General features: G+C 42.1%; 2 protein-coding genes across 8 annotated transcripts; one reads left to right on the top strand and one right to left on the bottom strand.

The window, feature by feature from the left end:
- Positions 1-138: 138 nt before the first annotated feature.
- LOC121742052 (polyamine oxidase 2-like) lies at positions 139-4,017 on the top strand. The gene is made up of 10 exons (XM_042135078.1): positions 139-613; positions 1,085-1,200; positions 1,285-1,373; positions 1,466-1,579; positions 1,986-2,073; positions 2,200-2,285; positions 2,365-2,467; positions 2,738-2,835; positions 2,931-3,360; positions 3,472-4,017. The coding sequence occupies exons 1-10, from the start codon at positions 571-573 to the stop codon at positions 3,778-3,780; spliced, it is 1,476 nt and encodes a 491-aa protein (XP_041991012.1). The 5' UTR covers positions 139-570; the 3' UTR covers positions 3,781-4,017.
- Positions 4,018-4,627: 610 nt separating this feature from the next.
- Positions 4,628-7,907, bottom strand: LOC121742194 (transcription factor PHYTOCHROME INTERACTING FACTOR-LIKE 13-like). Of its 7 annotated transcripts, none has more exons than XM_042135265.1 (10): positions 7,632-7,907; positions 7,189-7,246; positions 7,070-7,120; positions 6,761-6,852; positions 6,049-6,670; positions 5,860-5,952; positions 5,671-5,736; positions 5,516-5,581; positions 5,137-5,424; positions 4,628-5,036 (listed from the first exon to the last, which is right to left on the bottom strand). In XM_042135265.1, the coding sequence occupies exons 4-10, from the start codon at positions 6,835-6,837 to the stop codon at positions 4,962-4,964; spliced, it is 1,287 nt and encodes a 428-aa protein (XP_041991199.1). In that variant the 5' UTR covers positions 6,838-6,852; positions 7,070-7,120; positions 7,189-7,246; positions 7,632-7,907; the 3' UTR covers positions 4,628-4,961. The 7 variants fall into 7 exon arrangements, with proteins under 7 accessions (XP_041991199.1, XP_041991197.1, XP_041991198.1 ...); XM_042135263.1 differs by lacking the exon at positions 7,632-7,907 and adding an exon at positions 7,469-7,568; XM_042135264.1 differs by lacking the exon at positions 7,632-7,907 and adding an exon at positions 7,451-7,554.
- Between the last annotated feature and the right edge of the window lie 6,159 nt (positions 7,908-14,066).

Raw genomic sequence — 14,066 nt, 5'->3', positions numbered from 1 at the left:
ACAGTAATGGTTTAAAAAAATGACAGCCATCTAAACTTTTAATGTATGATAAAAATTTAAATAAATAAAACATTATGTCAGTGACGTCATATTTAGCAATTCACAAACACTATAAATACTCCTCCATCACAGGCACCTTCCTCAGAAACACAAAACCCACTACAATTCGATCCCAAATCCCAATATCGGACTTTTCCCCGCAACCCTTCTCCTTTTTCTAGGAATTATCGGCGAATTTATTGCGGATCGCCTCAGTGATTGTGGAAGCTGGATTGGGACTCTCAATAGTCTGCAGAATTCAAGTCCCGGTAGCCATTCTAGTCCTTTTTTTCTCTCCGAATTTTGGGGATTTGGGCAGACGCATGAGCGGGTCGGCCAAGCTGGGTGTTTCGTCGAATTCCAACCATTTCATCACCTCAATTCTCATTTTCTCCAAAACCAGCTTTTTACTGTTCCTCCTGCTATTAAGATTACCCAAGCTTCTATCGAGGTTAAGATCGATCAATTTTAGTAGCACTAGTAGAACTTGTGCCCTTTATTCCCACCGCGGTCTCAATTCTTTGTTGAATTATGGATTCCGGAGACAACAAGTTTAATCGTCAATTGCGATCTAGTAAGTGTGTGTTTCTGTTGTTTTCTTTTATAGTTCTCGCTTATTCTTTAAATTGTTCTTATTGCAGCTTGTTTAGTTCATTTTAGTATGTTTTAGTGTTTTTATAGCTGGATATATGCAAGGCTATATATATATACATACTAGTTTATGACATATGCTTATAGTTGTTTCTAATTAGTGTAATTGAATAGGAGAATATTAGGTAACGTGGGATTATTGATTCATCTCTAATTCAAATTTTAAAGGAAAATATACGGTTTTATCTCATCATCAGTTCACATCAGCTTAATTACCTATGTTGGTGCAATCGATCCAGTATCGGATATGGATGGACTTAAGTTATTCGAACCACTTGTTAGTGTTGAGACTTTAGAAAAATGCAGTCTTATATAGGAACTGAAAGGAGTAAATCTGTTTGGATGTTTGTACTCTTTTAAAAAGTGTTAACATGAGTGAATTTTAATCTGGTAGATCTTTGCGGTTCAAGCTTGGAGAGGAAATTGACAAACTCTCCATCAGTTATCGTCATAGGTGCTGGTTTTGCTGGCATTACAGCTGCACGGACTCTTCATGATGCCTCGTTTCAGGTATATGCATACACTTATATGCTGACCGCTGGCGACTGTGTTCACAACTGTCGATATGGGTCCTGAAGAAAAGTGGTTTTGCAGGTTACCTTGTTGGAGTCACGGAATAGAATTGGTGGCCGTGTTCATACCAATTATTCATTTGGTTTTCCTATCGACTTGGGTGCATCATGGTAATTGATCTTTTCTCCTAGAGCATTTTCGTGTTTCAGTTATTTTATTCTACATTTGCTAACTACTGTCTGCATTCTGCATTCTTCTTCAGGCTACATGGTGTTGGCAATGAGAACCCATTGGCTTCGCTCATTGGGAGACTGGGACTACCACTTTACCGGACCAGTGGGGACAACTCAGTTTTGTATGACCATGATTTAGAAAGGTACCCCTTTTGCCCCTTGCAACTTCAGTGTGGCCATTCAAGAATATACGTTCATTTTCTGTTGAATTGGACTTGTAAAAGCATTGATATCAGCTGTTAGTTTCCGGTAGTATCTCCTTCCTTTGTTACTTGAGAACTTGGAAAGGAGTAACACACAATTCATATGTGTTTCTTATTTCAGCCTTATGCGACTCTTGTTCTATGATTCAGTAAAATATTAGGTATTGCGTGCCATAATATATTAAAGACTTTACTGTATGCCTTTTGAAGCTATTGAATATTTGTATTTGTTTGGCATGTTGGATTCAATTACTGTTAATGTATTGTTCTACGATTTAGATCATTTGAACATCTTTCTTGCATTATTTACATTCATGATATAATTGGTTTCCATTTGTTCTATCAGCTATGCCCTTTATGACATGGATGGTAATCAAGTCCCTCAAGACTTAGTCGCAAAGGTTGGCCAAACATTTGAGGCAATCTTGAAAGAGGCATGCCACGTCTATCTTCTCTCTGACCTCTTCAATTTTTTTTACATTCCCATACTGCAGAGTGCAGAGAGCCTTTTCCTTAGATATTATCTAATTTATGATTTGGTTTGAATTTTCTTTTTTCAGACTGATGTTATTAGACAGGAATTCAGAGAGGACATGTCCATCCAACGTGCCATCTCAATTGTTTTTGAGAGGAGGCCGGACCTAAGGTTCTGCATGCATCAAATCTTGGAACCTTTATTTTGTTCTGATTTTGTGGCATTTGTTAAGAGGTTGGTGCATTTGTAGGTCGGAAGGAGTCGATCATAATGTGTTGCAGTGGTACCTCTGCAGAATGGAAGGCTGGTTTGCTGCAGATGCTGATACTATCTCACTTAGAGGCTGGGATCAGGTTACTTGCTTGTGCTTAAAATTAGTTCTTTTATAAAAAATTTCAGGATTGTATAATTTGTATTACACTATTGCGCATGTGTTATCTGTTCAAGTAGTGATGACATGAGTTTCAAAGAATTTATCTGCAAAGTACGTCTTTTTCTTTCAAATATATAAGAGGTGGCAAAACCAAGCTAGAGCTTGCAATTAGCAAATAGCAACTAGACGGCTCATTCATCAACAGATATCGTTCGAGTTTTTATTAACATTTGATGTATTTGCTTTATAGGAAGAGTTGCTCCCTGGTGGGCATGGGCTCATGGTCCGGGGTTATCTTCCTGTTTTAAATACTCTTGCTAAAGGTCTTGACATCCGCTTGGACCACAGGTAACACACGATTCACTTAGCCTCTATGATTATCCCTCTCTGATATACAGTCTGATCTGAACCTGGGTCTTCTTGATTTTGGGTTTTACTTTTAGAGTGACAAAAATAGTCAGAGGTCACAGTGGAGTTAAAGTCACAGTAGATGATGGAAGAGTGCTTGTAGCAGATGCTGCTGTCATTGCTGTTCCTCTTGGTGTTCTGAAATCAAACAGCATCCAGTTTGAGCCGAGATTACCTGACTGGAAAGAAGAAGCAATCAGGGACATTGGAGTCGGGATTGAGAACAAGATAGTTTTGCATTTCGACAAGGTCTTTTGGCCGAACGTAGAGTTTTTGGGGATTGTTGCTGAAACTACTTACGTGTGCAGTTACTTTCTCAATCTGCACAAGGCCACAGGGCATCGGGTCCTCGTTTACATGCCTTCTGGGCAATTGGCCCGTGACATCGAGAAAATGCCTGACGAGACTGCTGCAAAGTTTGCTTTTACACAACTTCAACGGATGTTTCCAAATGCTTCTGAACCGGTATGTAACGTTTCCATATTCAATTTGTTGAATTCTCACTGCCTTACGTTATACGATTTTCATTCGGATCATCTTACCTGTAACACTAAAGATCATACATAAACTGTGCAGATCCAGTACCTCGTTTCCCATTGGGGGACGGATGCAAATTCATTGGGCTCCTATAGCTATGATACAGTAGGCAAATCCCATGATCTGTATGAGAGGCTGAGGGTCCCTGTTGACAACCTGTTCTTTGCTGGTGAAGCGACAAGCATAGATTATCCAGGATCCGTCCATGGTGCATACTCTACTGGTTTGATGGCCGCTGAAGACTGCAGGATGCGCGTCTTGGAGCGCCACGGAGAGTTAGATCTCTTCCAGCCTGTCATGGGCGAGGATGTTCCAGTGTCAGTTCCATTATTGATCTCGCGTTTATAAAGTTGTACGCATCTGCTTCTCTGGAACTCCCGTAGCAATGAGGTACTGATTGCTCTGTGAGAAACAGCGGTAGCCAGGAGGTCGCCTCGTTTGAATGATCAGAGTATCAGTTGATGAACTCTTGAACCAGGTAGAAATCAAAATCTAGAAATAAGGGTTCTTGATTAAGACTGAATTCATATATATATGTAGCTAACTTGATACTTATAATACAATATTGCATTTCTCTTTGTTGCATTTCAAGTGTGTGTGCGCGCGCGCCTCTTAGGAGAATGATAAAAGACTTTCATTTTTTTTGTTGATTTGTTCTAATATTACAACCAATCAAAAATCTTATTTCTTGTTGGTTTGTTCTGATTATAAAGCCAATCACGAAGATGTATGTTGACATGAGTTGATGACTTATTTATGGGATATTATTGAACATCAATCAAAAAGATTTCTCATTGTCAGAAGTGAAACAACATCATACTTTATGAAATTAAATAATTTATTTTATTGAACAATATTGTTTGGTTGCCTATAATGCGACATTGTTTTGGTTAACGCACTATAGTTTCTAGTTTCATGTAAGTAAGTTATTAATTCATATGTTGAAATATTGATTGATTGTAAAATCAGAAGAAATAATCTGTTTCATTATTTACATAAAGATTTTAAAATTTGTATGCAAAACTAAAATTTATGAAAACTTATATAAATGAAACAAATATCCCAATATTACAATTCAGGCATTTTATTAATCTGGATCACTTTCAATAATACGGCTCACTTATCTTTAGGAACAAGAAAAAATCACAACAAATGGATGAAATTAAAAGAGGCATCATTTTCGAACAATTGGACCTCCAATAAAAAGAATCACTACATTCCTTTATTTTCAGCTTTGTAAAAGGGAATGCAATAATACATTATGTGAATGTAATTTGCATATCTAAAGAGTTGGATTGTTCTAAATGAAAATCGAAAACTCATTTCCCATTACTAAAACATTTTGGCTATAAAGTATGGAGTATTAAAATGATCAATGTGAACCATGTGACACACTTAGATAGTTCATCTTTGAGTATGTGTGTGTGTGTCGTATGAGAGATTTAAATGACATGATCGCCGGAGTTATCGGTCCGATACCACAGTTTCGTGGATTTTTCGAGAAAACCGTCTTGACTGCATAGGCCTCCTCATCCAACGGATGTGTTCCCGTTGCCTTGATTCGGCCGAGTCGGACGAAATCCGAAGTTGAACATGTTCGTCGACTGCAAAAATGACAAATATGGCATTAGATATGAGCTTAAATCCAGATGTTTGACTCGCCATAATAGATATCTAGGATCGCGACAAGTGTGTGAAACACACCTGAGGCGAAGCGCTTTGCATTGAGTGAAAGTTCATATAGTTAGCATATTGCTCTTGGAAACTCGAGCCTGGCATCTGGTTTGGATAATTAACCGGGTTCAACAACGGGTTATGAGGGCCGACCGGAGCTTGGATCGGCCCACTCATAGCTTGATCCATGGGCGACAAGCGCATTAGGTTATGGATCTCGGGCAGCATGGTTGGCCCGACACCCATCCCTACACGCGACATGTAGTGCTGCATGCCCGGGAGCATCATCGGCGCCATCCCCCTCCCCATCCACATCAACTACAAAAACAAATAAGCACACACAAAGATTGAAACCAAACACTTATCACACATTTATAGCAAAAAATGACCTAAATCCACTCCAAGTTACCTGAATCTGCAGCTGCAAGGCTTTCATGTACTCGATCGCCTCGTCTAACATGGACGCCTTGTCCGACTGCACGAATGAAAAAAGCTCAAACGACGACACAACCAAACAGGCACTAGTGCATTTCAAGAATCTTGGTGAGTTAGATTTGGTTCTACCTTGTTGGCATGAGGGATGAGCTCCTGCAACGCCTTCATCTTCTCGTTGATCCGGTCCCTTCGCCTCTGCAAGGAAACACGACAATGCATCAACGGATCGATACAAGAAACACGGAGAATGATCATCATCACCACAACAACAACAGCAAAAAAAAACTCTGTTTTGTCTAAATTTTGACCAATGCTTACTCTCTCAGACATGTTATGCACTTCAGCCACACGGCTCCTTCGAGCAGCCCCGTTCTTTGCCTTGTTCCCTGCAGCCGACTCCGATTCAGTAGCCTACACAACAACCTTTTGCACCTCAATCCATTGCCATAACATCAAGAAGCTCAAAACAAAACCAAAAAACACCATAAAAGACAAGGTGTCACACACATCACTCGGACATTCAGACTCCTCCATGTCACGGCTCTTCCTCTTGTGCCTGTTCGTTTCATTCGACAGGCTACTCGTTTTCCACAAGCTACCACTACCAGATCCACCAGAGCAAGACGTCCTAGCCTGCCCGGGCACCTCCCTCTCCACGCCCTCGTTTTTTCCCCTCCCAGCCCCACGGCTAGAAGCCCAACTCATGTCCACTTCATTCACAACTTGGTTGCTCGCACAATGGCTCGACCCGACAGTCATGCCAGAGCACTCAACGCTCTTCCCCGCCACACCCTCCTCAAATCTAGGTGGAGGTGGAGGTGGAGGTGGAGGTGGAGGCAGAGGCGGGGCAAAACCTTGTTGAAAAACCTCAGATGATTCGCCAAATTTGAACTCCCTTTCGCCATCCGGCTTCTTGCTAGATTCATCCAAGGATGGAGGGATCTCAGACAAGAAATTAGCACAGAACTCCCTCTCAAATGATTCATCAATAGGGCAATCAATCCATGAAACTGACTCATCATCATCACCTTGAATCAAAGTAGCTTGCTTTGATTGTTTCCTATTGGTTTGACTATGCAACACAATCTCCCCATTTTGCCACAATAGTTCAACCAACTCATTCTGTAATCTGCCAACCACAATCATAGATAGATTCTAGCCACGAACATCGTGCAAACAACGAGGTCTAGGGTTCAAACACGAAAAAAAGGAAACTTACCCAAGGGGTTTTCTCTGAAGAGGGACAGGAAATTCACCTCCAACATCAGTGTTCCAATCAGGAAGACAACTATCCATGCCTCAAAGTTATGCCTAAAGAGTTGTAATAAAATAATTACTGTATTAGTTAGTTAACTCAAACTGTTAGAAAATGGACTAATTATCAGTAGCAAACTGTTTGAAACATCTATAATAGTTTATTCTGTTTTACTTTAAAAGGAAACAGATGTGATTGTTAACAAACTCACTATTAACTTAATCAGTCTCTCTCTCTCTCTCACACACACATACAGAGAGAGAGAGAGATTACCTCTACAAAAAAAGCTGTGTGAAGGCAGCCCAACAAAGTCAGACAACACACCTACAAGACAAAATGAACAAAAACATGAATTCAAGACTCAATCAACAAGAGAGAGAGAGAGAGATTACCTCTACAAAGATAGCAAGATCAATAAGAAACCAGCACAGTTAGCTAAGACAACAACACCTGCAAGATCACATTCAGTTCAATAATCAGACAAACAATCAACCAAAAACAGATCCCACATTAAAAAAAGGAAAACATGTGCAAAATGGCAAGAAAACAATAACACCTTCAACCATCACTATAAACAAAGTGGAAAAAATCAAGTTTGAAAAATAAAAATCGAATCTTGATACTTTAGCCACACAAAAAAAAAAGACAGCCCACCTCCAAAACCACTCTCACCTTGCAAAAAAACACATCAAAATTCCCACTCACTCACACACAAAAACACACAGTGTAGGTGTTTGAGGTGACACCACTGTAAGAGAAATAGGAAGAGAGCTTTGAAGTTTCATTCAACAAGTTTTATAAAAAACTTAAAACAGCATCAGCATCAGCATCAAACCCTGTCTCACGCGGCCAGTTCTGATTGGTAAGGCTGGATAGCGTGGGCCCGGTAGCAATAACGAACAGCTGTGCTGTGATCAAGAAACGAGCACCCAGATCGCCACGTGGACTCGTCCAATTTTTGGCTGCTCAGAGATTCGCTGTAAAGCTTATGCCTTTCAATTGGAGTACTATTATTTATTCACTATTTTATACCTTATCTTTTTGGGTTTAATAAGAAAGTGAGAATTTTGCAAAAGTAGTTAGAGATTGGATGAGAATATGTTTTGTTTTGGGATTCTGTGGTGCCATTAGATTCAGCTGTTAGAGCATCCGCTGTAGGGGCGGCGTACTTATAGCGTGGGAAGCGTCCATGTTAAGGACCTAAATCCTTAACGTCGATTTCCACACAAAATCAAGAAACGAGATGTCGTCGTTGTCGAGCGCCCAACGTTGGGTCGTGACTTGGACGGCAAAAAGGGGCGGTAGAGCGCGAGATCAGCCTCGTCGGCAACCTTAGGAGATGTTTCTTGTTTGCTACTCAATTGAGCCAAAAGAATGATAATTTCATATATTGATTGAATGAATAAAAAAGATAACAGTCTATCCTATTTATAATGCTACTGACTTAATGAACAAGAAAACAAAGATATAGAAAAAGATATGCTAAATCCCTATAATATCTAAACTAAATAATAATAATAGCTAAATCCCTATAGTGGTTCGTATCAACTCCCCCACGGTTAAAATCCACATTGTCCTCAAGGTGGGAACCACGAAGCAAAAAGGAGAGTTGAAAGCAGAAGCTTCGGCGATTTATCTCCTCCGGGATCAAATGTAAACATGCACGGTCGCTGTATTCGAGCCAATGCAGATCCATTTCGTACCCCACCCTTTATCTCGAACTCCCATTGTGTTGGATCAAGAAGATCACCACTCTTGTCATCAAACACCGAATCAAATGTAAATTTCCTTTCATCAACAGCCAATGAATCTTTGGAAAGTTTTCTCAACATCGCACCTTCATTTTCACCCCAAGAATTCCAAACATCATTTTTGGATGGCCCTCGAACAACATTGGATGAGTCGACGATATTCTTCCCTTCGTCAGTAGAATCGTCCCCCTCATCTTTGTCTAACGATTCCTCTTCCTCCTTTTTCCTTACTCGTTTCTCACTAGGCAATCTAATGGCAACGTTTGATACAGATCCTATATCCGGACTGACAGCAACACGATCCCCGGTCTTATTTGCTGCTGTCTCTAATATGGAGTCCTCGAAATCACCAAGCTTCTCTTCTTCACCAATCTTCTCATCATATGCTCCGACAAGCACTTGCAGCGGCGTATTGTCGGTCTTGACGATCTCTTCCATGGCCTCGTCGTTTGGAACATCAAGATTATCGCCCCCATTGTTAGCGGCATTGTTGGGAACATCCTCAACTAGATTATTGTCATCAATATTCTCCTCAAACAATGCATTCACGCGGGCGAGAAGAGCGGCTTGCTTCATTCTATAAATCCGTAATTTCTCGTTGTAATCGTCTAAGGCCGCTTGTTGGACAGGCGTGAGTGATCGAACCATGAGTTCGGGATTATTGGGGAGACCACGTTGTTGCCTCGAATCCCTAAACTGTATGGACTTTTGAGGCAGGTTCACAGAGCCAGATCGGGTCCGGGCAGCTGCAGGCAGCATCGTTGTGTGGTGACTCGGAGATAACGGGTGGTAGCTGCGGCGGGGTTGGTTCGGCTGTTGCCAATCCAGGGGGTCGGTAGGTTGATTGGGTGGTGGCTGGTAGGATGGCAGATGGTGGCGCCGAGGCTGGCGGCTCACGTACGGGCTTCTATCAGGCTGATAGGGATGTGACTTGTCCGGTTCCAAACCGGATGGTTGTTCCTCGCAGGTAGAACGACGCACGGGCAGTAGTGGACAATGGCGATTGGTTCGATGTCTGGGCGGATCCCAGCAACTAGGTGGACGCGGCGGTGGTTGATCATAATCCGAGTACCCCTGCGATGTCCGGTGAGGCGGTGGTTCCCAACAAGAGGGTTGTCGCGTCGGTGGAGGGTCATAGGGATCAAAATCCTGGAGTGATCGGTTACCGGGAGGATCCCAACATGTAGGGTGGCGGATCTGGACCGACTCCATCTGGTGAGGCGGTTGCGTATCCCAGTGGTATTTTGCACGGCGCCCAACTTCGGTGTAGCTGCGTGACATATGGTGGTGGTCGGTGTATGCGTATGACATGTTGATGGATTGAGGCGGGGCTGTGGTGGATGATATCGTCTGACTTCAATGCGGCACGCGGGAATCCTTCCCGTCGGGCGTTGCAGAAGTAGAGTTGTCCGGCGGACAGGCGGGACACGACAACCAAAGCAGTTGCTGTGCGCGGAATGGTTTCCGTCGGGCAGCGGTGTAGCTTCGGTTCGAGATGGTGGGAGGGTCAGCTCTCAATGAAAGCACCAGTTGTTAAGGACCTAAATCCTTAACGTCGATTTCCACACAAAATCAAGAAACGAGATGTCGTCGTTGTCGAGCGCCCAACGTTGGGTCGTGACTTGGACGGCAAAAAGGGGCGGTAGAGCGCGAGATCAGCCTCGTCGGCAACCTTAGGAGATGTTTCTTGTTTGCTACTCAATTGAGCCAAAAGAATGATAATTTCATATATTGATTGAATGAATAAAAAAGATAATAGTCTATCCTATTTATAATGCTACTGACTTAATGAACAAGAAAACAAAGATATAGAAAAAGATATGCTAAATCCCTATAATATCTAAACTAAATAATAATAATAGCTAAATCCCTATAGTGGTTCGTATCAGTCCACCCCGAGGCGGACACATTTTTTGGGGCGGAAGGCACATTGGCGAGAAGACGCCGAGGACGTGCCGGGCGTGCCTCACCGCGCCTATAGGCACGCCGGTTGTAGCCGAAAATTTTTTTATTTTTTTTTTCGATTTTTTTTTATAAATACCACTTCCACACACACAACTTCACACACTCTCCAAACTCCATCCATTTATTCACTCTCAACATTTTCACTCTCTAAAAATGCACGGTGGAAATGACGAATCACCCGGCGCCGGCGAATCTGGATATGACGACTATCCTCCTTCCCAGCCGTGGGGATCGAGTCAAACGCCCCCTTTGTGGGGTTTGAGTCCCACGCCCCCTCCATTCCAGTCTTGATCACCGACATCCCTGCCATGGCAACAGACCTAATTTCGGGGTCAGGCCTCTATTCAGAGGAATTTGGGTCGCTCGGCATTTGGAGATTACAGGCCCAGCATGGACGCGCTTAACCAACCGCGACTGGAGACCCCTTTCCAATCCAGCCAATCTCCTTTCATCGATGCAGATAGATTCGCACTAGAGCATATGATTGGTTGTTTGAGTCCGGGATTACCGGATACTCCGCCAGCCCGTGTGGATACGCCCGTTCCGACGGGAGTCGGCGGGTTTGGTGGGGTAGGTGGAAGCAGCGGCGGCAGCAGGGGAGGCGGCGGTGAGGGCAATGGCGGTGGCGAGGGCAGCGAGGCAACGGGGGTTGGCGGTAAACGGTCCACGCACTACACCAAGGGGGAGTCCATTGCTGTAGCGAGAGCATGGGATGCCGTCACATCGGACCCCATAGTGGGCACCGATCAAACCGAGCTGAGCTGTTGGCATACAACGAGTTCAAGCCGAGAGGCGCCAAACCGCGTGACGCGGAACAGCTCCGCAAAAAGTAGTCTAGGATTCTGCAAGCATATACGAGAACAACCTGCTCACTGCTGAGAGTGGCCGGAGCGAAGCCGACGTGAAGGTGCTGTCTATGTCCCAATTCAACACGAAAGGCTGGCCGAAGTTCAACTCCTGGGAGGAGTATCTCGTTCTCGAGAACTGCCCGAAATTCAAGGCCATCTGTGCGGAGGAGAGGGGACAGGTCCTGGGGCAAAGCGAACTAGACACAACATAGCCTGGGACTACAGCAGCGGTAGCGGATCGCAATCATTCGACCTCAACGACGCCCAAACGGAAGAGCCCGCCGCTACACACTTTAGGCGCCCACGCCCTCCGGGCCAACATGCCTTTATCCGAGGCGCTAGAGTGGCTGCAGGTTCCTCCCGCCTCTCGTCGGCCGCGTCTGGATCGCGCATCTCGCAGCCCGCCCCTATACCTCACTCCGTGGGCACTGGTCCCCACGAGGTCTTGCAGTGGAACATTGATATGCAGTTGATGAAACAACTGCAAGAAAACTGCCGTTTCTACGAGACCGAGACCGCGACCGACCCGATCACCACGGATATATACTACGCGCTCATGTGTCTGATCAAGGATCAGCTGGGGTTGTCTGGGGCTGGGGCAGCGGCGGGGGGGGGGGGGTGGCGAGCGGCAGCGGGGGAGGCGGCGGAGAAGAGGCGTAGAAATCCGACTCCGCCACCTAGTAGACGGTGGCTGAGTTTTTATTTGTATTTTTAAAAATGTTCGTTGTATAATTTTTCCGTTTCTGTAATACAACGAATATTTGGTCCCAATACTTTTATTAAATTTCAGTATTACCTCGTTTTCTAATTATTTACATTCCGATAATTTTAATTATAACTGAACTAAAATAAACAAAAAATAAAATAAAATGAAAAGTGGCTAAAAAAGTGTCCTCTATAGCTGCAGACACTTTTTTGTTGTGGGCGCGGACAAATAAGAAGTGGTTGTGGACAAAAAAAGTGGCAGGGCTATTGGAGGTGTCCGCCTTATAGTGAATACTATTACAAGTTTTTTGGGGCCATGAAAAAAAGGATAATTTACATGTAAATTTTTAAATTTTACATAAAATTCTGATTTTGCATATCAACTCTTAAATTTGTATTACTATAAATTATTAATTTATTTTGGTTTCACAATCAAATTATTGATTTGTTGTAATTTTGCAACCAATAATTTCGACATAGTTTTATGATTTACTTGCGCGACGCTATCAGACTTGAATAAAAATGAAGTTATGTATTAGGTAATAAAATAATATCATATTATATTAATTTAAATAATTTCATTTGTTGAACTATGCATTATATTAAGCTATATTTGAGCAAAAACAATTATTGCAAAATCAAAACAAATCAATAATTTGACAATTTATGTATAAATTTTAAAGCTAATATGCAAAACTAAATTTTGTGAAAATTTAGGAATTTACAGATAAATACTTCCAAAAAAGTTCTTTTGTATAATTCATTTAAAAAAATTATATAAAAAAATGATACTCCGTGTTTGCCTAATTTTCTTCTCTCTTATTTGTTCAACTACATCTAATAATTTATTCTAATAATTTTTTATCTCCTACTTTACTGATTTTATTGATACGAAGGAGGATTATAATTCATATCACGTTATGAAATAAATTCAGATTTGTTGATCATGTAATGTAATTTTCTTGTCACATTATACACATGTTAATTGTATATATTATGAATGAGGCATATTAAGAATTTATAATGATATATGGTCTGAATACATGTAGTTGAAAGTTGGCTACTTTCCTTTTCTCGATCTTTTAATTCTATCATCTAGCATTTAAATCATAAATTGAATATCATATGAATACATGTAGTTGATAGGAGTATTAATTTTATTTGACTTTTTCTTTCTAAGTTGTTTCATCATCTTCTTCGACATCCATAATTAGATGGAAAGTTAAAATTGAATATAAGAGCATGCGTAACGCAAGGGGCCGGGCCGCATCTCGCGAGTCCCGGCCCGTCCCATGCATTACACGGAAGGGCGGCACGGCTCATGCCCGTCCCGGTGACGCGTGACCGGCCTGGGGAGCGTCCCGCGTCCCGGCCCGGGACGGGGTTGCACGGTGACGGGCCGCTACTGTTCATCGATTTTAAATTTTTTATTTTTTTTTTGCATTTTTAAGAAGAAGAATAAGAAGGAGGAAGAGGAAGAAGAAGGAGATGGAGAGGGGCGACGTTTTTTTCATCAATTTTAATTTTTTTTTTATTTTTTGCATTTTTAAGAAGAAGAAGAAGGGGGAGAGGGGGAAGAAGAAGGAAGAGGAAGAAGGAGATGGAGAAGGGCAACGTGTATTGCAGAATTTTAATTTTTTTTATTTTTTTTTGCATTTTTTTTATTACTCTAATTTTTTGTATATTTTTTAGTTTATAATTTATTATTTTTGTATTAAAAATGAATTGCTCGTGTTATAATTGCTCAACGTATTTTATTTTACGTTCAAAATAGGTTGGAGTTGTGAATAGTGTCATTTATTAGTTGAGGCCCGGGCCGCAACCTCCAGGGTTACAGCAGTTGGGGCCTGGGCCGCAACTGTAGAGGAATGATGACGTGGAGGGGACTTGGGGCCGGAAATGGGGACGGGGTTATTGATGCCCTAAACCCATAGAAATGATTGGTAAATGAGATTCTCTGGCAGTTAATATTTCTTAGATTAAACTTAATTTAATTCAGAT

The sequence above is a fragment of the Salvia splendens genome, chromosome 7 (assembly GCF_004379255.2).
Source record: "Salvia splendens isolate huo1 chromosome 7, SspV2, whole genome shotgun sequence".
Taxonomy (NCBI): domain Eukaryota; kingdom Viridiplantae; phylum Streptophyta; class Magnoliopsida; order Lamiales; family Lamiaceae; genus Salvia; species Salvia splendens.
This window is presented reverse-complemented; position numbering and strand designations above follow the sequence as displayed.

What these genes read in the sequence shown, in the direction of transcription:
- LOC121742194 (XM_042135265.1), bottom strand. Translation starts at nt 6,837, where the DNA reads ATGGATAGTTGTCTTCCTGATTGGAACACTGATGTTGGAGGTGAATTT. An exon ending in CTTCAGAGAAAACCCCTTGG is followed by an intron (nt 6,671 to 6,760) that starts GTAAGTTTCCTT and finishes TGTGGTTGGCAG; the next exon opens with ATTACAGAATGAGTTGGTTG. An exon ending in AGTCTGAATGTCCGAGTGAT is followed by an intron (nt 5,953 to 6,048) that starts GTGTGTGACACC and finishes GTTGTTGTGTAG; the next exon opens with GCTACTGAATCGGAGTCGGC.
- LOC121742052 (XM_042135078.1), top strand. Translation starts at nt 571, where the DNA reads ATGGATTCCGGAGACAACAAGTTTAATCGTCAATTGCGATCTA. An exon ending in ATCGACTTGGGTGCATCATG is followed by an intron (nt 1,374 to 1,465) that starts GTAATTGATCTT and finishes ATTCTTCTTCAG; the next exon opens with GCTACATGGTGTTGGCAATG. An exon ending in TATGACCATGATTTAGAAAG is followed by an intron (nt 1,580 to 1,985) that starts GTACCCCTTTTG and finishes TTGTTCTATCAG; the next exon opens with CTATGCCCTTTATGACATGG.